Source organism: Mycteria americana, chromosome Z (genome assembly GCF_035582795.1).
Source record: "Mycteria americana isolate JAX WOST 10 ecotype Jacksonville Zoo and Gardens chromosome Z, USCA_MyAme_1.0, whole genome shotgun sequence".
In the NCBI taxonomy this organism is placed as follows: Eukaryota; Metazoa; Chordata; class Aves; order Ciconiiformes; family Ciconiidae; genus Mycteria; species Mycteria americana.
This window is the reverse complement of record NC_134396.1, coordinates 20,830,963-20,854,808: the sequence shown is the minus strand read 5'-3', so window position 1 is coordinate 20,854,808 and position 23,846 is coordinate 20,830,963. Positions and strand designations below refer to the sequence as shown.

The following is a 23,846-nucleotide window of genomic DNA, read 5'->3' as shown; positions in this document are numbered from 1 at the left end:
TTTTTTTAAAAGTATTTTTATAAGCTTTTGTGCAGCCTTTGCTGTATAACTTTGACAACATGGCAGAAGATGTAGAGAACTTGGGCCTAGTTATTCATTGGTCAAGGTCTTTTATCCATGTTTGGAGATTATCCTTCCCAGCACTGTGGCTTTTGTTCACCTACATCTAAATAACGCATACATCTTTCTCGACTGTTTACCAGGCAGATGGCAGAGAGCCACAGACTCTGCTAAAGAAGACATGCCTTTATTTTATTCTTTTTCTGTGGCCATGGCACAGTATACAGCCAGAGAGTGTTCAGCTCTGGCAGGAGGATCAGCTTGGTGAGGTGTGCTTGCTGGGTTGTTTCAGTACCAGAACAACTCAGCTGTGTCATACTGTGGTCATTTTTACCTTAGGAAGCATCCTGAAGTCCGTTACTGACACCTTTCAGAGCTAAAACTCTTAGGGACACCTTCACTCTCACAAGAAGTTTGCCCTGGCAGTCTTAATCTGTCTTTCCTTAAGCTATGCTGAAGTTTTGCATCTGCAATGAGAATAAGCATTTTGAATGGGTAGGGGAAATTTTTGAGACATTTTGTTTGAAAATGCATTTTGTTGATACTCCTCATCTTTCAGGCAAGGGCAGCCTTGCTGCATGTTACTACTGGTACCCAGTGCAGCAAGCTATTACCTGCTGCCATGTTAACCTGGAGGAGGCTCTGCTGATGGTCCCCTTAAGAGTGACGTGACGTGCAGCCAGCGAGGCAGGCTGGAGGCAATTAGTGGGGCTGTAGGAATGCGGTACGTGATGTGGATGTTTGCGACAGTTTTGTCACTTTTTAAACTATGCAGGCCTGTCCAGTGGAAATAAGTTACTAGCACAGTCAATGTGTAATTAATAATGCTCTCCCCTGCATTCAGCAAAGTCTTGAAATACTTCTCTTGTTACAGAGTTAGTTTGATGTGGTTGTCCCTTCACGCATGTTTGAAATTGGGGGGTGGAGTGGGAGTAAGGAGGTACAGTGGGGTCATATTGCAACGTGAAGCCCAAAATAACCTGCTACCTTTTGTCTGTTCATTTAAAACCCCAACGAATATTTGTTTAAATGTCTCACCTTTAACAACAGAATGACTGGAGCATCACCAGGAAAACATACGCCATTTAGCAGTGATAATCAATAAAGATTTACTGACAGAAGGTACTGCAGATAACACATTCTGATACGTTGTCTTGTATTTGCAGCAGCTTTCTTCAGAAGTTTTTACTTGGGTTGTTACTCTCTTACAGGATTTTAAAATAATGTAAAATGTGGTATTAGAAGTTGCTATATAAATAAAAATGTGAAGTTATAGGGGGATTTTGTCGTTTCTGGCTCGGGATGTGTAATTCATAGCGCAGTCCATTAACTGTCTGTAGAGACGTCAGCAGTGGGGACTGTTGCTGAAGTCAAGAAACCGCGTCCAAAGGCTTGGGTTTACGCCGTGATTCGGGAATCCCTGGTGCCTGGGCTGTTTTTCAGGGGTATGTATTGAGCCTTTGCAGCCTAGCACTGGAGCTGAATACCGCCCTTGCCAGTTGTACCCAGTGGGTTTATACACAAGAGGGAGCGTGTGCTAGGGTAGGTAATAAGCATACAAGAATCAATGGAGAGCCTGACATTTTTTTTCTTCCTGGTTGTTGGTTTAAGACCAGCCTTTGGAAAGCTTTGCTTGCCACAAGAAAGTACTGCCAGTTTTGCCAAATCACATTTCCATATGATTTTAGCTGCCAAAGTCTGATGAACGGCTGTAGAAAACAATGGTTTTGTACTGTTTATAAACAAAGGCTTTGGCATCTTGGCAGACATAAGGAAATGGTTTGTAGCTTTAGCAATTCTCAAGACGGCAGTCACTAAAATCATGTTAAAATTCTTGCAGGACAGAGAAGCAAAATGAGAGGCGTAAGGATGTTTTACTGATATGAGATCCTGCAAGGCTTGCCAGGGCTAGGAACCAAATAATTCATAGTGTGCCATATCTAAATGGGAATTTCCAGTTTTCTCTAAGCACAGAGCTTGCTGTTCTTGGGCTTTATGAGATAGCATCTTAAAATTAAATAAAAGTTGTGCTGTAGCATTGCAGTTTTGGCAGTGGTCTGGGACTTTTTTTTTTTCCCTGGAGGAACTAATGCCCTAGACCTTGACAAGTGTAGTTTCTAATCCAGTGCCATTTCTTCATTATAACTTTTCTTGCAATCTGATGGCCGTAGGCATCTTGGATGGGGCTTTGAGCAACCTGATCTAGTGAAAGATTTTTCTGCCCGTGGCAGGGGGGTTGAACTAGGTGATCTTTAAAGTTCCCTTCCAACCCAAACCGTACTATATGATTCTGTGATCTGCCAAAAGCAACTGCATTTCTTTAGGAGTATCGCCTCGGGAAGGTCTTTAGTGGTACCTTTCCCTTTCCACCTTTGCAGAAAATAAATTTCTGATACAGTCTAAGGAGGATTTTTTGCATAATTTTCAGTAACAGACAAACTGGAATTAAGTTTATTGAGAGTTTTGATTTCAGATATTTTGCTGGGTATGATACTTTCTTTATCACATCATTCTTCTGCTAGTCTGTCTCAGTTCACTTCCAATGGCAATGCTTGACTTACAGCATCTTAAAATAAGGAAAACTATATTACAGCTGTGATTTCTTTTCTAGCCTGTTTTCACACAGTCTAGAACAAGGCTGGTTTCCACTTTGTCAAATTTTGCTCCTTTTACAATCAGAAGATAATATGAGGCCTTAACTACCAGCTCAAATGCTGGATTGGTGCATGCTCTTCATACTTACAAGCAGCTTTAAGAGAGGTGGGCCTGCAGGACAGACTGACAGTGTTTCTGTAGCACTTGGTTAGGTTTTCTGCTGCTCAAAGCCATGAAAGAAAGAGTCAGCCCGTGCAGCTTTTTGTAATATTTGCAGTCATGAACACACTTGAAAACTAAACTCTGAACTTCTGTTAATGATTTCTGGTGAAACTGATAATTTCTCATGTCAGCACCAAAAGCAGATCAGATGCAGTCTTCATCCCAAACATCTTGTTCATGGGTCAAATCTTGATTGATTGCTGTCACCCTGTAAAGGCACTATCAGTGGTATTTTATTTATATCCCTCTTACAATTTTCTTGCTGTTTTTTTGTTTTGAGAACAGTAATCTGCTTTATTGATTTAGAATTAGTATTTATGTTGCTCCCAGTAGGTAGAGTGCTTTAGGAGAGTCATTATTTGACTGCAGTTGAACCGTATTCCATTCGTATAATGTATCAGATGTTAGGTATATAATGTATAGGCCAGAATCATGCATATTTCGTCCCAGCCCATAAATCTTATCCTATGTACGTCTGCAGCCACAGATCTCTACAAAGTTCTAGCTTAGGTGGAAAATAGAAGATTTTGGTAACCAAGGTACAGGAACACTTATTTTTAAGTTATATGAATGATTCTGTGGTACCTTTTAGAGTCTTGCCAACTATGGGCTTCTTGGAACATATAGCAAGTGTTAGGCAATTACAAAATGGGCAGATTTTTGAGTGGCCACACACATACTACTCAAATTGTAATCCTAAGATTTGGTGCTTAATGTTTAACTTTGGCATTTTTATGACAGTATATATACGAGAGAAGAAAATGGCTCGAGATTTAATGGCACATTTTACAAAATTTCTTTTTTTCAGAGCAGAGACACTCTACCCTTGATGTTCTCAGGAAACTCAAGGCTCCACCTACTTTCTTTGCTGCAACCAGACTTTCTGCCATGCTGAGTGGAAGTGATGAAGTATATGCAAACTGCATGGTAGTAGACCAAGTAAGCTTATGTTTGAACTTTTGGCAAATTTTTCATCATCTTCTCTTAAAGTAACTTATTTGTGTGATAGTAGGAGCTTCTGGATCTGTCAGCAGTTGTGCGTGGCCAATTAATAAAGCTCTAGAATAAAAATAGTAATACCTTATTATTCTCAGCTGTATTTTGTAACCCATTTATGAGGTCCCTTTTAACAGATCCAGTTGATGATAGGAATTACTCTCCCTGTCCTGTAGGGAGAACTCTAAGGCAGCTCTTACTGTCTTTTCTGTGTGTTTGTGAGCTAAATGGTGTTTGCTTCTTTCTAAGAAACATTACCATAATGGTGTTTGCTTCTTTCTAAGAAACATTACCATAATGTAACTTGCTCGTGTGCACTTCAGATTTTCTGAATTCTATGTATATTCACAAAAGAGACTAATTTGCTGTTGCTGGCTAATTTCAGAAGTTAATTATAAGCTCATAGCTAAGCCTATAGGCTCAACAAAAATGAGATTTGCTGAAAAGGTGAAGTCAATGTCCTACAACTGGCACAGAGCATTCTGATACTGGAGATCCTGACTTAGTATTCATGTTTCTGATTTATTTGTCACGACCACTGGAGATGAGCCAGACTGTCCAGACCAAATTATATTTTACATCACCATGTTGCACCTGAAATCCCTCCCCCATGGTCACACTCAGATGTCATAACTTGGGCAGGGGGGACTAGTCCAACTCTTGTGTACGGCAGTTGTGTGTAGTTAAAAAGCCACCAAATTCTGGTGGCATGTAGCTAAGTTTCAGTGATGGTTGAAGTGATTAATTTATTTGTAACATGCTGTGGGCTCTCCCTGGGGTGAAAGTTGGAATATAGGAGTGAGAAATGATCAGATCATAATGTTAGAAGAAGGCTGAGATTTTGCAAGTGTGGTTTCTCCCCCCCCGCCTTTTTTTTTTTTCATTCCCTGAAACACTTCAGCCACTGCATTCACTGCAGATCCAGTTTGTTATGACAGCTGAGATGGAAGTTTCAGCCAGAGGCCAGCATGTTCAAAATGCACCTAAGGTTATTGAGAGATACATGAAATAATTACCTAGGAGTGAGCAACTGGCGGGGGACTATAAGGGACCTGTGAACCCTTGATTTTAACAACATCCATGTTGGAAGGACAGAGCTGCAGAAGTGCAGATCTGTTACAGACGCAAATGTTGCCTGAGTATATTGCTGGGGGGTCCTTCAGCTTGCATTACTAACCTTTGCTCAATACGTAGCCACATTTCAACTTTGTTAAATTGCTGATTGGGGCCAAATTCTCCCTTAAGCACCATGCAGCAGGAGCCAGAGCGGCTGCTGGAGGAGGTCCCTCTGGTGCTGAGGGGAAATGCTGCCCGGGCAGGAATAACTTTGAAGGGAAGAACTGCTGTGTAAGACCTGGGAGAAGCATTTTACCTTCGTGCATCTCATCTGCACAACGTAACAGAAGTCCTTCCAGACTTGCATGCACCATATCTTTGAATGCGAATATGGGTTTTTGTAAAAATGTGTTCTGGTTTCGGCTGAGATAGAGTTAATTTTCTTCCTAGTAGCTGGTATAGTGCTGTGTTTTGGATTTTAGTATGAGAGTAATAGTGATAACACACTGACGTTTTGGTTGTTGCTAAGTGTTGTTTGCACTGGGCAAGGACTTTTCAGCTCCCCATGCTCTGCCAGGTGCACAAGGAGCTGGGAGGGGGCACAGCCAGGACAGCTGACCCCAACTGGCCACAGGGCTATTCCATACCACACGCCATCATGCTCACTATATAAACTGGGGGAGTCGGCCAGGAGGTAGCGGTCGCTGCTCGGGGACTGGCTGGGCATCGGTAGGCAGGTGGTGAGCGGTTGTATCACTGGTTTTTTTTCTCCTTGGGTTTTGTTCCTCTCTCGCTCTCTTGTTGTTTTCCTTCTCACTACAATTTTTTATTATTATTATTATTATTATTATTATTATTATTATTATTATTATTATTATTATTATTATTATTATTATTATTATTTTGTTCCAATTGTTAAACTGTTCTTATCTCAACCCACGAGTTTTCTTACTTTTGCTCTTCCGATTCTCTCCCCCATCCCACGGGGGGGTGAGCGAGCGACTGTGTGGGGCTTAATTGCCGACTGGGGCTAAACCACAACAAAATGCCAGCAGTTCTTTCTGCCTTTTACTACGAGAAACATCATTACGATGGGAATGAAAACACATCTCAAGTGGGGCTGGAGAGCAGGAAGTCAGCAATCTGAAAGACCAGGGCTTTGGAGGTGCTTGCAATCCTTCCTTTCTTCTTGCTTTTATACAGGTGCTTTTTGGATGTTGAGTGTTTTCACTGGCCGTGTGACTTTTCAGTATTATTCAGCATCTAAACAGACAACAGTAGCATCTAACTAAAAGTCTGACAATAAACTGTATTTTAATATCTTCTGCAGAGTTGACAGGAGAATTCAACCTCAGTTGCACAAAAAATTATTTGTCACCAGGGTCTAAATCCTGATCCCTGTACCTGAGAAAACATAATTCCCAACTCTATTCCTATCTTTGTGCAGGAGGAGGGGTGCTTTGTGCCCGTGATTGCTTAATGGCAAAAAATAAAGATTCCTTTCCCTTCCTCCCCTGGAGAACCTCTGTTCCAGGCCATGTATATTTATCTCAAAGCTTAGGAAATTGGTACTGGGAAGTTAAAAATGCATGATGTGTAGGCTGATTTTTTCCAAATTAAACTGCACAGTGTTTGAATTCTCCTCCATATGTCTCCCACACTAATGTATTATGCATATTTTTTGCTTGACTCAGGGATATTTTTAATAAAAGCTATAAATATATGAATTGATACATTTAACAAAAGGTATAAACATGAATGAGAAGTCCTTTAGACTTGCAAATACCAATTCATTGCTACTCTAACTATGGAAAAAAGTAATGCATGGTATAGAATGTCTTAGCCATATAACTTACCTTCAATTCATGTGCTGTAAAAAGTAGTGGGGGGGGGGGAAAGGCAAAACATAGAACCATAAATAAAATGGCAAACTAATCTGGTCCTTGTTCCCTGACAATATATCTTGTTACTGCCTCTTACCAGCATTAATTTTTTCTCTGCAGGCTGGAGATTTAAAGACTAACTATGTTCATAGAGATGGTGTCAGCAGTGAAACATGCCTGAATCCCACCAACTCAATCCCAATGGCTAAGAGCTCTTCGTCTCCCTCCCTTGAAGAGAATGACCAATATATATATGTTCCAAATGAAGGAAATCAAAGGCCAATGAAAAATGGAGAAAATGCAGGTTTAAGACATACTGTTTCACCTTCTGATACGTATGAAGCAGATTCATACCTTCCATTCAAGACCCATGGATTTATTAAGGATCGGGGCCAGCTTTATGCTGACATGAAAAAAAAAAGGTATGGAATTGACTTGACGGTAAGGATTATTTATGATAACCTTTTATTTAAAAATATGAAGCAGAATCTTCAGAGTCAGCAGAGTAATATATATTATTACTGAGGTAAAATCACTGATATTTAAATTATCTTAATGATCTGTTTTCATAAAATAGTTCTGAAGACGTTTTTAACAAATAAAAGGTGTCCTCTAATTAAATTCATTTTTAATGCAAATTTATACTTTTATATATTTTTTCCTTGTATGTATTCTTTAAAAAAAAAGAATCAGCTGTTCACTGGAAGAGTTTGCATTGTAGTGTTTTTGTCAGAAACCAGAATTTCACCCTAGTTTTCCTCAGTTATATTTTCCATTAAGAAAATAGTCCAAAACCTGTTGAAGACTCTAGGAATCTTTCCATTCTTTGCACTGGCCTGTAGAAGGACCAGCTTATTCCTGATTTTATATATTTTTTTACCTCAAAAGACACAGTGCAGAGTACAGCTCGCACTTCTGATAGGTTCAGACTGTTTTCTGCTCTTTTGCTGGTACACAGGTTTTGCTGCCAGCAGAGCCAGTTGTCTGAGGACCCTCCTCCAGATGGCTTTGGGTTATGCTGGGAACTGGTTGGCTTCAGGAATGCAGAGGGCTTTGAAGATGAAACTATAACTTTTGTTTTTAACAGTTGGTAAATTTCCTTGATAAAAAGGCTTTATTGTTTCTCTGGATAGACGAGATGTGAAATCAGTTCCATCTTGTACAGGAGAAAATGTGAATCTGTCTCCCACCTTGCAAAAGTGTTTGGACTAGTTGGAGGAAGGGCATCAGATCTGTGTAAAAACAGTAAGGAAGCAGTAGTGTCTGCCCGTTGCCGATTAAAGTGGGCAATAACATTTTCTCTACTTCAATTTTGAGTTTCTTATGCAAGTAGAAAGTCCCACTGAGAGGAATCTTTTAACACAGATAAGACGACAAATGTCAGACTAAGAGTTGTTCTTTCCCTAACCTTTTATTTTTGCTGGCTACAGGGATATCATGTACATTACTGTAATCTGCTTCTGCCTCTCTGTCATAAACATTTTTCTCCTATACATTTTTAGATATTCCCATCTTTTTTAAGACCTAGGTCAGGTACCTATAGCTGACCATAGAAGCTTTAAGAGCTTCTATGAATTTTCAGAGAGATGTGATTGACCTTAATATGTCAACTGTAGGTGATCCAAATATTACACATAAAATAAGACTATCAGTATGTAATACTAGCAGCACCTTCCTTGAAGTAGCTGAGGTGATGTGGCAAGTTACTTAGCAGATCTTTAAACCAGCTTGTTATGTCAGAAAAATTCCCCAGGTAAGCTACCCCCAGTAAGACACGTATGCTTGTCTGTTGACATAGACACATATTGTTCTTCCAATTTTAAAATGTGATGGTAACTGATAATGCAGTTAAATAACTTGTTTCTGAGATGTCACATGGGCTATTACTAGGAAACATTGCAAAAGATGGTCTCCAAAAGTGTAATAAGGAAGTAGTTTTGGACAGTATTGATAGATTTGCCCTTCAACAAAGTGAATTGTAGTGGTGTTTGAAGGAATTGTTGTGCTATTATTCCTGGCAGGAACTGTGGCTGTTTAGAAATACCACACATAATTTAAAGTTTTATGTTGTAAGGCTGGAATGTTATTGCAAGCAGTCAACCATTCCTTCCAGTCACTCTGATGAAGAGACCATGAACCTGCTCTTGCAGCTAACAGGACCCATCCTGGGAAACCCTGGTACTGCTGAGAAACCTTGCTGCACTCTCCTGCTCAGGAACCCTTGCCAATCAAATAGTCTCTAGGTGTTTGAAGTATTGATTTAGCCAGAGGTTTTTCAGTCTGTTTATAGTCCTATATGTTTTTAAGTTTATATCTTTTGAAATGAATCTCATAAACTGTCTCAGACCCTCCTTCATCTCTCTTGTTAGTTTTCTCTTCAATCCTCCATCCGGTCACAGATGTAGAAAAAAAGATGTCTGTGAATAGCCACATCGTATCTTTCAAATATACACACACACAAAATATCCATATATACCCACATACCTTAATAGTGAAATCTGAGCTAGTTGTCTCGGTTCTCCTTATCTATATAGAGAGGCAGGTACATGTGTGGAACAAAACATCTCATTTTAAGGGAGATACTGAGTATCAGTCTGAAAATCATCCTCCAGAGGTGGCTGACTATGGTGAGAGTCTGTGATCGTGGGCGATGCAAACATCTGCACTGCAGATCCACAAGGTTGGGTCAGATGAGTCCTATACGGGGTGACTGAGTACCTTGACCAGCGGACTGCAGACCTGAGCGGGGACTCAGAGTGTGACTTACCTGACATAATCATGGTGGTTTGGGTTGTCATTGATTAGAGTATACAGCAGTATCTTTGCTTGTTGCATTAAGGTTGAGATGGATTGTTACTAAAATTCATGGGAATTAAAGACTTTGTTGTCTGCTTCAGTTCAAGTCTCGATGACCTTGAAGTAGATGGCGGAAATGGAGGTGTTTCGGACAGATCCCACGTTCACTACCCTCCCCTCGGCTCTTCAGAGGCCATGGCTTGTAGCAGAGATGGATTAGACTTCTCTACCAGTCTGCAGCCTAAGGTATTTGATACTATCTCAGTTTGCATTGTTTTCCTTTTATCACTGAAAACATGTGAGAAACATCTGAATCTGAAGGGGAAAAATGAGTTCCCAGATGGCAGTGCTAGCCCCTCCAGGGAGAAGCACGCACAGGGTTATGGAGCCAGAGCTCCCTGGTTGTGGCGGGGCTTGGCAGCAGCTATGGGAATGGTCCATCGGAGATTTGCTTCAGCTTTGAAAAAAGCATCATTTATCAGAAGTGTTTCAAAGGAAATATCTCAGGTTCAGTGAATCAGCATTTTCTAACCAAAATATATTTAGTGAGGAAATGTTTAACCAGCTGTAGTTATGTGAAAGGGTAACAGCTTTGTAAAGTATAAAACCAGCCTGCTGCCTGTTTTAAAACAATTGCTAGGCTCAGGGAAATGCAGCTGGGTTTTATGCATTGACCAATGCAAATCTCTTCTCCTTGTTATGGTTTTCTGAAGCATCCTGGCTACACTTTCATTAGGCCATGGTGCCATTTCTGAGATATTCAGACACATATGTGAAGTTATTTTTTGTTCGTAGGGATTCTTTATGTTTTTATTAGACAGGCTTCTTGCCACTGTAAAGCTTTATCTGACCTTCAGTAAATGACTACATGAGGGCAGAAAAAGAGTCCAGCACAAACACTGAATTCTGTTAGGGCTACTTTTAAAAACAATAAGGTAAGCAGTTTAGGAGTAGGCTCTGTTGAAATGTAAATGATGTATCAAAAATCAGGGTTTTTCTTTCAAGCCTTATCATTGACATGTTTGGGGATCGGAAAATCTTTTGATGCACAATAAAAAAAAAAGGCAGAGAGAAAAGAGAAAGAGGCTAACTCCTTTCTTTGGAAACTCTGACATCAATAATTACCAAGACAGTACTTATTAAAGTACTAAAATTAATGGCTCCCTTGGTAAAAGAAGATAGCTTGGTCATCCAGTATAATGGCCCACAACACTTTTTGGTTGACACAAAACTGGAGAAGAATGTAAGCTTTCTTTTAGTGTCTTAGTCTAACTTGCACTCGAAAATTATTTCCTGTAATATACAAAAATTTATTATGGTGGAAGTATGACAGACTTCCTAAGAATTCATACGAAGTCATCAGAAATTGTACTTGAAACTTAAAGCTCTAGTGAAGCCAAGAAAACGTATGCATGTGGTCAGCCATCTTTCTTTCGGAAGTTCTGTCACTGATTTGTTTTGTTTCTGTTGCTGATGCATTTCAAAACAACACAAGTTTTAATTTGTTGCAATCTCTTGTAGGAAAGCACAGTGTCTGGGATTCGGTCCCGCTCCTATTCCTGCTCCTCGCCCAAAGGCTTATTAGGAAGACCTCGCATTCCTCAGGACTTCGCAGCTGGGGACTCCAATGAAGGTCAGTGTTCTGGCTGTGCCCCTGCACAGCCTCATCCCACGCCTGCCTGCTTCAGGCCCAGCGCTGACGGCTTTACTCAGGCCTGTCCCGTACACAGACCTCGCCCACGCGCGTGAAAGCAGGGGTCGGTTCCCTTCGGGTACCCCTGCCATCATCCCTGGCTCTTCTCCTGCCTCCTGCCCCGTCGTGCCCTCCCCTGATACAGCAGCTCATCCTCAGGAGGGCACACAAACCGGGAGAACGTTAGTCAGAAAAAGTAATGCAGGCAAGGGCAGTAATCTTGTTTTCGGAAGATCCTTACCCCAGCCTCCTGCTGGGTGCCCAGCAGAGACTGTGAGGAAGCTTAGGATGACACAGAAGAGGCGTCAAAGAGGGCGGATGGCCCCAGCTTCCCGTAGATCCTGGGGAATCTCTGAAACATGGGTAGGCTATTGTCATCTCCACAGGCTGGGGAGCAAAACCCACCCTCTCCATCAAGTGGAGTCAGAGATGTCTTTGCAAGAAGCTTGTAATTTTTTACAAATTGTTTCAGACATGCTTTATTTCTAGACACATAGTTTCCTATTTAGAAGACAACCCACACTTTTTGCAGTGAGGGTATGGGTTATATTTGAAAACAATGCAAAGTGTGAAATACCTGTACTGTGCTTTTCATATGGATCACATCACTTAAAAAACACTTGCATTTCAAGAGGCTTGGCCTCTGTCCCTATAACCCTGTCCATTGCCATACTTCCAGCTTGTCTCTCCCTCCAGTATAGCTTTAGCTTTCCACTGGTCCTGAGCAAGAGGCAGGACGTGTGAATTACAGTGAACTGGATGGGATGGACACCCAGAGAAGTTGTGGATGCCCCATGATTGGAAGTGTTCAAGCTCAGGTTGGATGGGGCTTGAGCAACCTGCTCTGGTGAAAGGTGTCCCTGCCTGTGGCAGGGGGGGTGGACTAGGTGATCTTTGAAGGTCCCTTCAAACCCAAACCATTCTGTGATTCTAGGAGGCTGAATGTGAAAACACAAAAGTTGTGGAAATGTTATCATTAACTTTGAAATCAGTTAACAAATTCAAAAGCTGTTGGGAAGGTGAGGTGGAGAAAGCTGATGGGCAGACATACAGTGACTGCAGACATCTTTTTTCCTTAAGAAACTGTGTTAAGCAGTGGAGCAAATAACTTGTTTGTGGTTGCTCAAATTCACTGTAAGATTCCATATCCCCTCGTAAGGAGGAGTATGTACTACAGCCTGCAGCAGGCAGCTGTGTTGTGTTTTTCCCCATCACTTAATGTATTTGTAACCATTTGTATCCAACAGATTAGGTGAGAAGTCTCTGGCAAAAGAAGGCAGAAGAAAAAGAGGGAAGTAGTCACAGAAGTAGAGGATGGCAGATCAGCAAAGCCCTGTGGCATGTGCTTAAAGTTAAAACAGAATTCCTTTGACCTCGCAGCTCAGGGACTGTTGGTGTTACAGCCCGTTAAGCTTCATCCAGACACCGTTACCTGCTCTGCCCTGATCTGGGCTCAGGCCCATGTCCTGTTCATTCTCTCTCCCCTTCCTCCTGGGACAGTCAGTGCTGGACCTTCACCTGTCTTGTGGAGAGGGTGGAAATGCTTTCCTGTCCACGCTTGGGAAACAGGCTCTTCTGCAGCCCACACCGCAGATGCTGGGAGGGAGGGTGGTGGTCTGCTGAGGTTCCTGCTGGTGCTTCCCTGCCACCAACACCTCCTGCCTCGTCCCTTCCTTGCCAGCATCTTGCAGCGACAGGAGTGTTGAACAGAGTGTTTGGCAGCTGGCAGTGGTGATTACTGTGTGGGGCAGGCACAGCTGCACGTGCTTGGAGCAGTTGCATCTGGGTACGGGACTAGCCTAAGAGCTTGGTCCAAGAAGCTAGGTCTGAGAGTTCATCCTGATCTCTGTGGGCTGTAGCGGGATTGTGTCTGGGTCTGTGCAGGTGTCTGTGCACTGAAAACGTGCCCCTTCCCCTCTGCCCAGCTGCCAGCACTTTGGACATCTCGCACAGGGCTTAGCTCTGCAGGAGGGAGATGCAGCTGACCTCGTATGTTGCAATGAAACGTAAGCCAAAGCAGATGAATGCAGAATGGCAACAGGATGGTCTTTCTCACACAAAGTGTGAGAAAAAAGTGGGAAGCTTTTCAGTATGGTCAGGTTTAAAACAACTACCTGCTTTTATTTGAGAAGGTATTACCAGGCTGTAACAGTAAAGGATTTGCCCCTGCTCTGTAGATGGTGCGCTCATGAACAGTGGTCGATCCCTCCTTCAAGCTCTTTCACTCTCTAAGTCAGTGTCTCTGCTCCACCCTTGTAGTAAGTACCTCAGTGCCAGCACCACGGCGCTGTTTTGCATGAGGCTGTCTTCGTCTCCCATGGGTACATGGCCTTCGTTTCTTCCAAAAGCATCCTGCGGCACAGGTTGTGCCTGGCAACTAACTGAAATGCCCTTGTAGTCTCGCTGCTTCTTTGGTAAATATTCTAGCTCTCACTAACCTGAAGTTTACATTTGTCTGAGGACACGCTGATTCAGTGAAGCATGTTTAAGTTTGTATCTAACTTTAAAGAAGGCATAGTCTGATGCTTTGACTTAGGCAGGTGTTTTAAGTATCTTTCTGAACCATACCTGTGGTAGCTTTGCAAAAAATGCCTGCAAAACAGAATGGCTTCTAATTTGGAAATGGTGGAATGGTCTCTATTGTTTTTTGGTTTGGTTTTTTTTTTCTGCCAAAACAACCCAACTGAATTATTTATCTTTTATTTTGCTTTTTAGACAGTTTGTTGAAAAGTATCTCCTTGAGTCCTCTCTATCATTTCTAGGATGTAGACTTGTAACACATCACACATCCTGTGCAGTACATAGGCTAGTAATATTCTTCTTTGTGTAGAGGGATTTAAATTTCTTAATACTATAGATAAAGCTGCATAAGACAGGTAATTGCAAATGTTAGAAGAATGTCATTAAGATATTTTACAACCAAGTATGTAAAAAGCAAAATGAAGTGTGAATCATTCAAGTTGGTATTGTTAAGAAAAACAAAAGAAATATTTTTTGTTATTCTGAAAAACAGACTGTTTGCAGAGACTGGCATTCACTGATATCCATCTCAGTTCTGGCAGATTCTGTCGACTAAACAAAGCTTAGTAGGCAGTTGTCTTACCCTAGGAAAAGCTGCTTCTAATGTATATTTTTGCTTTCCTAATTTCTAATGTTTTTGCTTTCCTAATTTTCAAATAACATTGCAAGCCCTTAATGGCAAGCTTATGGCCTGGTGGAGGTCGTGCGTTTCAAATGAACCTGACGACCTTGCAATCTGAGTGCCCGATAACTGTTTATGTCTTGCAGAGCGAGCGTACAGTCTGCCCGAGCAGTCCCGAGAGAAAAGGTATGGGTACTTGACTTGTCGCACCCGCGTTTTGAGGCGCCGGGAGCAGGTCTGTGCAAGAATGCCATCTAGGGAGCAGAGCGGGGAAGAGGCCTCGGGGTTTTTAGCAGAGATTTAGGGGAGCGCTCCCTGCCCAGGGCATCTGCCAGCCCATGCTTAAACCCTGCGCTGAGCTGAGCCCGGCTCTCTCTGTGCTGTCCTCACCGCACACGTCCTGCAGCGGAGATTTGCTGTGCACCGCTGCGGGACGTGCATGGCCGGGATGTGCTCCTGTTCCCTGTAGGAGCTCCCGTCCGCTGTTGGAACGTCCAAAACACCGTAATAAAAGCAAGGGGGCTTTTGATGCCGACCGTGGTCTAGGCAAGCTTGTAACACATTGCACATTCAGAGCCCTCCGCGGGCTAGTGTTACTCCTTTTTATAAAGAGGGATTGCAGTCTTTTTAATATTGTCAGCTAAACCCACAATAAAACATGTAACTGTAAATGTTAGGTGAAACAAGCACCATCCAGATTCTGCTCTGTTTTACGGGACTCTTCCCACTGGAATGAGGTTTTTTCACTGGTCTCTGTTTTAGGATTCAGGAGGAGGAATGGAATAAATATATTGTACCCTCAAAAAATGAGTCTGAAAAATGTAAAGTGAGTCGGACTTTCAGCTTTCTGATGAACAGAATGACCAGCACACGGAATAAGTGCAAGGTAATTTGGGATTTATGTTTATATTATTATGTGTAATTATGTCACTGTAATTAAATGAATTATAGATGAGAATCTAAACTTTTATGTAAAGGTAAGTTGTTGTTTATTACAAAACCACATAAGTAATAGGAAGACACTTTTATCTTTATTTTTTAATTTTAAAACATATGCAGGCTACCCTGAAATGGCCTTCATATTAAAAAACAGTTTTCCTTTTAAACAATAGCCTTTGCTGAACAATATCAAGTATTTCCCTTGCCATTTTTTTAATGCTATTAATAATCTCATTTGATGATTTAGCCAAAGTTTAAATGTGTGAATTACCTTTAAGAAATAATTTTCTTTGTTAAATAAAATTAAGAGGTGTGGGCCTGTTCTTGCAATTACTCTCAATAAGTACCTGGGTCTGTAACTTCTACATTGGCACGTAATCAGTTGAATTTGCTTTATTTGAAGTTAATGGGACTTCTTGCATGAGTAAGTACTGCTTAGCGTCAGAGAATTGCAGATGTGAGGCCTGCACAGTCAAACACACATACTGTGAAAGGTAGATTAGAACATTTGTGGTTTAATTTTGAGACATCTGAAATTTAGATTAACAGCATCAATTAGCAGCTTGAGAGACAGATTTGGCCTACAGGATCTTTCTGGCTGGCCTTCTGGCAGTTTTGCAGGCTTTCTAGTATGCCCTCCTGCGCCCCAGGATATCTGAACGTACGTGGATGCAAGGATGGCTGGCTGAGGCAGTATCTTCACAAGTGACAGAACTGGCTGCGAACACGCGTGTCCGATCCAGCAGCCATACATAAGCCTGGCTCCTAAAGAAGAACTATCAGGGCTGCTCAGGGAAATGTACTGTAAAAATAGGCAGAATTTATTAAATTCATTAACGCTCATTAAAAATAGGTTATTTCTAATGTCTTTTAAGATCTAAAGACAAATCATCTAAATTTACATAACTGCAGCTTTAACTGCAGCGGCACGAGTTTGCATGTATGCCTCAGGGAGATGTAGGCACTGATATTCGTTTGTATGTGCAGCGAGTCAATGACACTTCTTAAATTTTGTCTTCTGGCCCTTTCCTTTTTGCACCTTTATAAATGTATTTCTGCCAGTCTTCCTTGGTAATGCTTGCTGGCTTAGCTGCCAGTGAAAGCAACGCCTGCATCACTTTAGGACTTCAACAATTTTGGCTGTAATAATATAGTATACTGTTACAAGTCTTCCAGGGAATAAATGTTTTAGAATAATTTGCTCTTAAAAGGGAATGTTTTAGTGTTTTTAAGATTGAATCAGTTTATCTTCTTTTCTAATGTCTCTTTTTTACTTTTTTCCTGCCTCTGCTGTTGGGGATGAAGACAAAAAATAAAGATACCAAAGATAAAGAGAAACTGAACAGGCACAATTTTACAAACGGGACCTTCTCAGGAGTTATCCCATGTATGGCCTGTGAAAAGGCCCTCCTAGGAAAGGAATCACTGCAGTGCTCCCGTAAGTAGTTGCTGGCTTTCGTGTGTGACGCTTACAGTGTTCCAAATCCTGCTTGGGATCCTGGTTCAGGGTTTTGTTTTGAGAAGAAACCTTGCCTAGATTTGGATGCACCTGGTTTATGTGATGAGCTGAGGTTGGCAAGGCAGCGAGAGGAAGGATGGCAGGTGACAGCTTCAGAAGGGACCATGGCCATCTCCTAGCCCCAGCACATTAGGCAAAAACTCCTTCCTAGCCGGGGGCCGTAACATCAAAGCATCCTAAGGGCTACCTTAGTAAGTAGACAGGGAGGAGGGAAAGAAAGTGAAACGTCAGAGTAACATTTTCTGTGGGCTGGGGATCCTGTTGGGCGCTAGGCTTTGAAACGTGCCTTCTCTTTCAGATTGCAACGTGATTGTGCATAAGAGCTGCAAGGAGTGTGCTCCCTTGTGCACCAAGGTAACTTCCTGTACCGCACCATTCTTACTAGAGTGTATCTGCTTTCCAAGGGGTCTAGAAACGTCGTGAAGGAAAAAAGAAAGTACACACAACCCGCCCAGACCCAGTGTCTGTATGCAAAGGTCTGCAAGGGTGTCAAAATGTCTAATGTGAGCAACAGAACAAGAACTATTCTTGAACAACGGTTTTTAGAAGAGGGTCAAAAATGAGTATAAAGAGATATTTGTATTTTTGAAGAGTTGCAAGGTCAAACTGTAAAATGGTGTGCCTGGAGGGATACAGAAAGGGATTAAAAAGAAAGGGGATGGGCAGATGTTTGTCTGACCTGTTCTGGAAAACCTCTGGAGGAGGAGACTCCGCAGCCTGCCTAGGCAATCACTCCCAGTGTTCAGCTGCCAGTGCAGACAGGGCAAAATCAGCGCTAGAGCTGATGGATACTGTCTCCTTTTAAGTAGGAACACAGGCATGGTGAGGTTATCATGACAAAGAGGTTGCTTTGAAACATAGATGTGTAAGGCTTCTGCCTTCATGGAATAAAATGGGCCTTGCAGAGAAGTGTCTCACAGCAATACAGGTCTTTTTTCAAATTAGTGGAGTGTGTTTTTCTAATGTAGCTGGGTTTTACATCATGGTGGCTTGCAGAGACACCATGTTTCCATACAGACTCTTCAGAGCAAACAAGCCTTCAACTGGACATAAATTAGGTGTTTTTATTTGTTTTGGTTATAGCTGTCGTGTCATAGCCTGGCACAAATTTCTGGGCAACTTTAGGGCATTAGGACAGTTTTAATCACTGGGACCGGTGGGTTATTTGGCAAGAGGAAACAAGAGCCCCTACCACCCCTGACTCTTCTCAATAAGAATGAGGTGCAGAAAACGTTCACTGACCCACCTCAAGTGAAGTACATGCCTAAGCACAGCAGGCTTTTGCACAGGTTTTGCAAAATTCCACTTTGGAAGGGGAATCGATTCTGCCTGTGATACCCAGGCTTCCTCAGGTCGTGCCCTGCCACAAGTGCTTCAAGTTTATTTGAATATAAAGCCCTGAATGTGAACTCCTTTTCTTGCAGCCTTCACGGGCAATATTCACATAGAGAAAGCACAATGCTGTAACTCAGTGACTTGGTTTTGAATAAACAGATTCAGTTTTTGTGTTTTAGTACAAATAACATCATTCTACTGTGAATATTGTTATCTACCAATAACTAATAAACTTGGATTTATTAGTTATTGGTAGAAATTGGGACCATAATTTAGGACCATTTTCTTGAAGCCCTTTTGTGTGATGGTATATGGCAGTGAGTTACTGACTTGACTGTTCCGTGTATTAGCTATGATTTCATTGCAATTTCAAAAAATTCTTCTTTTTTCAGAAATCCCAGGAGAGATACCATAATAAAAACAAACCCCAAGCTGGTGTAACAAGTAAGTTAGCAGGTGTAAACCTAGCAGTTGAAGTTAAGCCTTGATTAAAAATCATGGGACTGACAACATGAACTTTACTATGTCATTTGTGTGTTTCTATTTCTCATTTCAATATCTGTAAGAAACTGTGTGTGTCTCTAATACGAGTAGGATTTTTTGAAGAAATGGCTGTTGAATTAACTCCTCCTCTACTAAAATGAGTGTGAGGTTTTACTACATTTTGTTTTCAGTGAGAATGAAAATCAAAAGTAGTCAGTTCTGTTTTGTGCTTTTGAGTATGTAATTTACCATATACACAAATATTTGGGTCTCTTATGTTCAGGTTGCAATGCTAGAGCATGTATGATTTGAGATTGTTTTCTTATCAATAATATCCACGCTGGAGCTATTCCGCTTTGCCTATAGGCTTATCTTTATATTCCCTGGGAGAGCATCACAGTCTTTTACCGTGGCAAGTGGACATTCTTGATAGCCAGTATAGGTCTATATGAACACCAGATAGCATTTCATAGTATAGCTGTGCTGTTGATGACATACTCTAAATTGTTTGTCAAAACGTTGTGTTGTGCTTTGCCTCACAGATTCCCTGCCTGGAGATGTTTCACAGACTGTGCTCTGCCCAGTGCGTTCTTCTTCCTCTGTGCCTATCGGACTGTCTGTTGGAAGGAGGGAAGCCTCGCAACAGTCCCACTTCTTGTCCAAAAGTGTCCCCAGTGCCAGTTTTGAAAGGTAGAAGGCAGCTGCTGGGGGACTATGCTAAATACAGCATTGAGCATTTCTAGGAGAATTGAAACCAGTAAATAAATATGGGATTTTTTTTTTCTGCTGTAGAAGGTCTATGCCATTTTCTGAACAAGACTCTGAAACTAGCACCTGGAGGTCCAAGTCACGGTCTGAAGAAATGTTACAAGTATTAGGGACCTTTTCTTCAATGGATCCTTTTGTGATGGAAGGTGAGAAGTATTGCACAGATGTTGCATTTTATAACCTGTATTGGAAAGTGCAATAGAAAAACTCCTTAGCTGATATAAGAAGCCACTTCATCTGCTAAAAGAAAAGCACCTATTTTTGATAATTACAATGATATCCCTCATTAAAATGATACAATCAGACACATTAGTCTTAAAATACAACTTTTCCTTCCTTCCTTGTAACTAACTCTTTGATAACTTTTAGAATATTTTTGTATGGTGTTACCATTTTAAGATAACAGGGATAAATGTATTTGGCATCCTTGCAGAATTAGAACAGTAATATACTTTTCTTCTGCACTCATCTAATCATCTGCATTGACAGTGTACATTGCAAAACATAAACCTACATCACTTGTATTTCCTTAGCAGCCTGAAAATCTTACCTCGCTTTGGTGAACTGCCCTCCTAAAATGGCTACGTATCTTTGTGAAGTGAATAGAAATAGGCTTTTTCTGTATCTCGATGTGAAGCTGAATTTCAAAGCTGAAGAGCATTCACTCACAAAGGATGGTGCAGATACCTCTCACTGGACATTTATTGCAGAATGGCCAGTGCCCGTCCAACACCAAAGCTACTTTTGAAAAGTTTGGATTTTATTTTTAAATTTTAAAAAGTTTCTTCAAGCAAAGAAGGATTTAATCTGAAAAAAAAAAAGGCTGTTTTTTTTTTTTGTTCTCCTCCCCCGCTGTCACATTTGCATTTCAACACTTTGGTAATGATATTGACATCTGGTAATAGCCAGAAGCCAGTGGCTTCTCTGTTGTAAAGCCACTGGTGATGTTTGCAGAAGCCTTGTCTAAAGTTCATCCCTGTGATGTGTTCCCCTTACTATATGAATAGATCTGCATGTGCAAAGGAACTTCCCTTACTGTTCATATGCCTGGTGTTAATGAGATACACATTTTGTCACAGATGATGTGGATTTGTCTCAGTGGACTGATCTCCGCACAGATGCACAAGAGTTTGAGGCAGAGTCCTGGAGTCTTGTCGTGGATCCAATGTTCTGTAGCAAGCAAGAAAAGGATGTCATCAAGAGGCAGGATGTAATTTTTGGTCAGTATTTCAAAGCTTTGTGTAGGTTTAAAAACAATTTGGCATAGAGAATAGAGAGGGAACCTACATGTTTTATGTCCAGAAGAACGAATGCTTCAACTCAGAATAATAAGGTTCAAAGAACATTTTTGTCACAAATTACAATGTGTCCTAGAGCTAAGGAAATGGAGAGTAGTGACTACCAGAGACATGTCTACCCTGTTCACAGAATGGTTGAGGTTGGAAGGGACCTCATCCAGTCCCAGCTCAAGCAGTTGCAACCCCAGCGCGTTCAGTGGGGTACGGTTGAGAGAACAGTGCCAGAGCCAGATAGATTTAAGTCTTCCTACTGACATAATCTGTTAAGTTTGAGGCTCTCACAGAAAAAATGATTATGACTGTATATATGAGTGTTGCTAAAGTCTATCTTAGAAGGTGTGCAAAATGGTCAGGTGATAACTATACTATGCTGTTTTCTTTTATACTGCAGAGCTGATGCAAACAGAAGTGCATCACATCCATACCCTGTTCATTATGTCTGAAATATTCAGGAAGGGGATGAAGGAAGAACTGCAGCTGGACCACAGCACAGTGGACAGGATATTCCCCTGCTTAGATGAGCTACTGGAGATACACAGGCAATTCTTCTGCAGAATGAAGGAGAGACGGCAGGAATCATGTGAGGCGGGGAGCGAGCGTAATTTTGTCATCAGCAGAATTGGAGACATCCTTGTGCAGCAGGTAGAGGCATCAGCTCTGTTAATCCTTTATGTACTCGAGGTTCCCAAATTAAACAATTTATTGACTTAAAAACTTCTGTGGGCAAGATGAGTGCCATGGTTCCCTCATAAAATTCAAAGACTGTCCCCTCCAGATAATTGCAGGGTGAAATAGCAATGAGAGAAAATTAGTCCTGGCAGGTAACTGTGGTGAACTTGGGCTGAACTTCTACTTCTGTGGTACAAGTGACGAAGAAAGTGATGAACTTTGTCCTGTTCACAGTAGAAGGCTGCTGCCATCACACCATGGACTGCAAAAAATGGAAGCAATGGATTCACTTTTTTAATAGCTGAGCAGAGGTGTGAAGAATTAACTGATGATGGAAAAGAAACTACCTGTTCATTTCTTGTAGAGATCTGGCATGGTGCATCTTGAGTTGCTGCTCACTAGGGAAGGGGTGGTCACAGTGTGTTTATGGTGGCTGTAGAACAGCCTGTAACTGCTTGCTGGTCATTTCCTTGCAATCAGGAGAGCGTGGCTTTTCACCTTCAGTCAGTCAGTTTTCACTCCACTAAAACAAAGAAGCTGAGCCATTATCTTGTCTAGAAGTGGTGTGGAGATCAGACAAATGCAAATAAGCCTCAAAGGGATTGTGTTTGCAAAGAGATGAAGGAAACGCTGTTGTAATAATTGTTTTACCTGTTATTGGCAAGACTGTAGTAGAGGTCACTTGTGCTCTCTCCAGCCTACGTTCCTTCTCTTGCTTCTAAAAACAGCTAGTCCATTTGCATTCTGTAGTGACAGGCCCTGTTAGTGAAATTCAGAGAACTTGAGAAACAAGTAGCATAGAAGTTCCATATTTGTACAAAATACATTAATTAAAGGTATACACTTTCCTGTTAGGTGCAATGTTGAGCACAATTCACTTATTAATTTCTTCAGTTTTCAGAGGAAAATGCAACTAAAATGAAAAAAATATACGGAGAGTTTTGCAGCCATCAAAAAGAAGCTGTTAATCTCTTCAAAGAGTTGCAACAAAACAAGAAGTTCCAGAATTTTATTAAAGTAAGTTTACGTGGAAACGTGATCAATATTGACAAAACGCTCAGGAAAAAGATATGTAGCTTTTACTTAGATTTAGGATTGAAATTATATTCTGTAACTCACTTTTAATGGCTAATAAAAATGGCAAAGTTTTTTCCTCCTTAACCAGTGAGCTGATAAATTACATTTTTCTTTCAAATTTTAGAAAGCTTTGGCATCCAGTGTGTATTACACACATGTTCCTGTTATAGTACACCTCATGCCTCAGGGCAGCAACTGTTCCTTGGGGATGGTTCAGATAACCCAGCATTTTGTTTTAGCTTATTCTAATGCATTTAGATAATATTTCTTATTAGTCAATTGGTGGTTTAATATGCATTTACTACTTAAGGTATATATTTGTATCTGTGCAGCTGAGAAATAGTAACCTGTTGGCGCGACGCCGAGGAATCCCCGAGTGCATTTTGCTTGTCACCCAGCGAATCACCAAATACCCTGTTCTGGTTGAAAGGATATTGCAATACTCAAAAGGTGAATAAAAGCTGAAGTGTTGCTTCATGTCTGGAATCCTAAGCGTGTTTCTAATGGAAGGAGTATGCACTGCTACAGTATAACAAAAGATGAAATTCACTGCTCTGTAGAGAACCAGGGCAATGTAAATATCTACTGTTCAGGCAGATGTCACCTAAACAGGGTGTCTGGTGTATGTAGTCTTTGTCAAAGCTGGACTGTGAAGATTTCCAATATTCCAGCCAGGTAAGCCATAGAAGTCCAGAAGAGCATACTTGTTTTAGGAAAAGATCTTGACTACTACAGGATGTGAACTAATTCAGGCATGCATCTGCACCTTCTTCGAAATTAATTCCAGTGGAGTCTCTTGTAAGTAGGGCTAGGCAAATATTTCGTAAATCACTCTCCAGTTTTTCAAACAAAGCTTGAATGACCTCTAGAATTTCGTAGAGCATTTTAGAAATACTAATAACTTACAGATATTGCTCCCCAAATGGGCAATAAATGAGCGTTGTAGAAAGTTGCATATCCGAATACAAACCCTTTGTGCTTGCAGTCCTGTTTCAAGGGGTTTTTTTAGTTAGCCAGAAGCATAATATGCTATATGATTTACTTAGCCAGTAAATTTTTTTAAATGCTAACAGCTCATAAATATGTCAGAAACTATTCAATGTGTTGTTTTGACTAATGAATAAATCTGAGGGACATGTCATCTTTTAATAGGCAAGTCAAACAAAGGTAGATGCCTCTAATATTTCTAGTAACTTGATTGCCAGGTTCAACTTAAAATGGCATATTTATCAATTTAAGCTTTGCATCATGTTGGTTGTTCCCAGAAAGTAAGGAATGGTATCTTCTCTTGAATATGCTGACTGCTACCATGTTG

At 41.1% G+C, this 23,846-nt stretch overlaps 1 protein-coding gene across 11 annotated transcripts in view; it reads left to right on the top strand.

The window, feature by feature from the left end:
• The window catches only part of ARHGEF28 (Rho guanine nucleotide exchange factor 28), a 127,504-nt gene that overhangs the window by 67,724 nt on the left and 35,934 nt on the right, over positions 1 to 23,846 (top strand). For 8 of the 11 annotated variants that reach the window (XR_012778946.1, XM_075526586.1, XM_075526592.1 and 5 more), the window contains 16 exons: positions 3,686 to 3,816; positions 6,933 to 7,234; positions 9,710 to 9,854; positions 11,130 to 11,241; positions 13,479 to 13,561; positions 14,583 to 14,629; positions 15,206 to 15,329; positions 16,688 to 16,820; positions 17,200 to 17,255; positions 18,629 to 18,680; positions 19,262 to 19,409; positions 19,512 to 19,633; positions 20,567 to 20,707; positions 21,177 to 21,427; positions 22,349 to 22,471; positions 22,864 to 22,981. Coding sequence is in view for 10 of the 11 variants with exons in the window: in XM_075526586.1 (XP_075382701.1) it covers positions 3,686 to 3,816; positions 6,933 to 7,234; positions 9,710 to 9,854; positions 11,130 to 11,241; positions 13,479 to 13,561; positions 14,583 to 14,629; positions 15,206 to 15,329; positions 16,688 to 16,820; positions 17,200 to 17,255; positions 18,629 to 18,680; positions 19,262 to 19,409; positions 19,512 to 19,633; positions 20,567 to 20,707; positions 21,177 to 21,427; positions 22,349 to 22,471; positions 22,864 to 22,981 (2,088 nt within the window). In the remaining variant the exon portion in view is untranslated. The remainder of the gene's footprint in view (positions 1 to 3,685; positions 3,817 to 6,932; positions 7,235 to 9,709; positions 9,855 to 11,129; positions 11,242 to 13,478; positions 13,562 to 14,582; positions 14,630 to 15,205; positions 15,330 to 16,687; positions 16,821 to 17,199; positions 17,256 to 18,628; positions 18,681 to 19,261; positions 19,410 to 19,511; positions 19,634 to 20,566; positions 20,708 to 21,176; positions 21,428 to 22,348; positions 22,472 to 22,863; positions 22,982 to 23,846) is intronic. The other 3 variants (XM_075526588.1, XM_075526596.1, XM_075526587.1) reach the window with 2 other exon arrangements.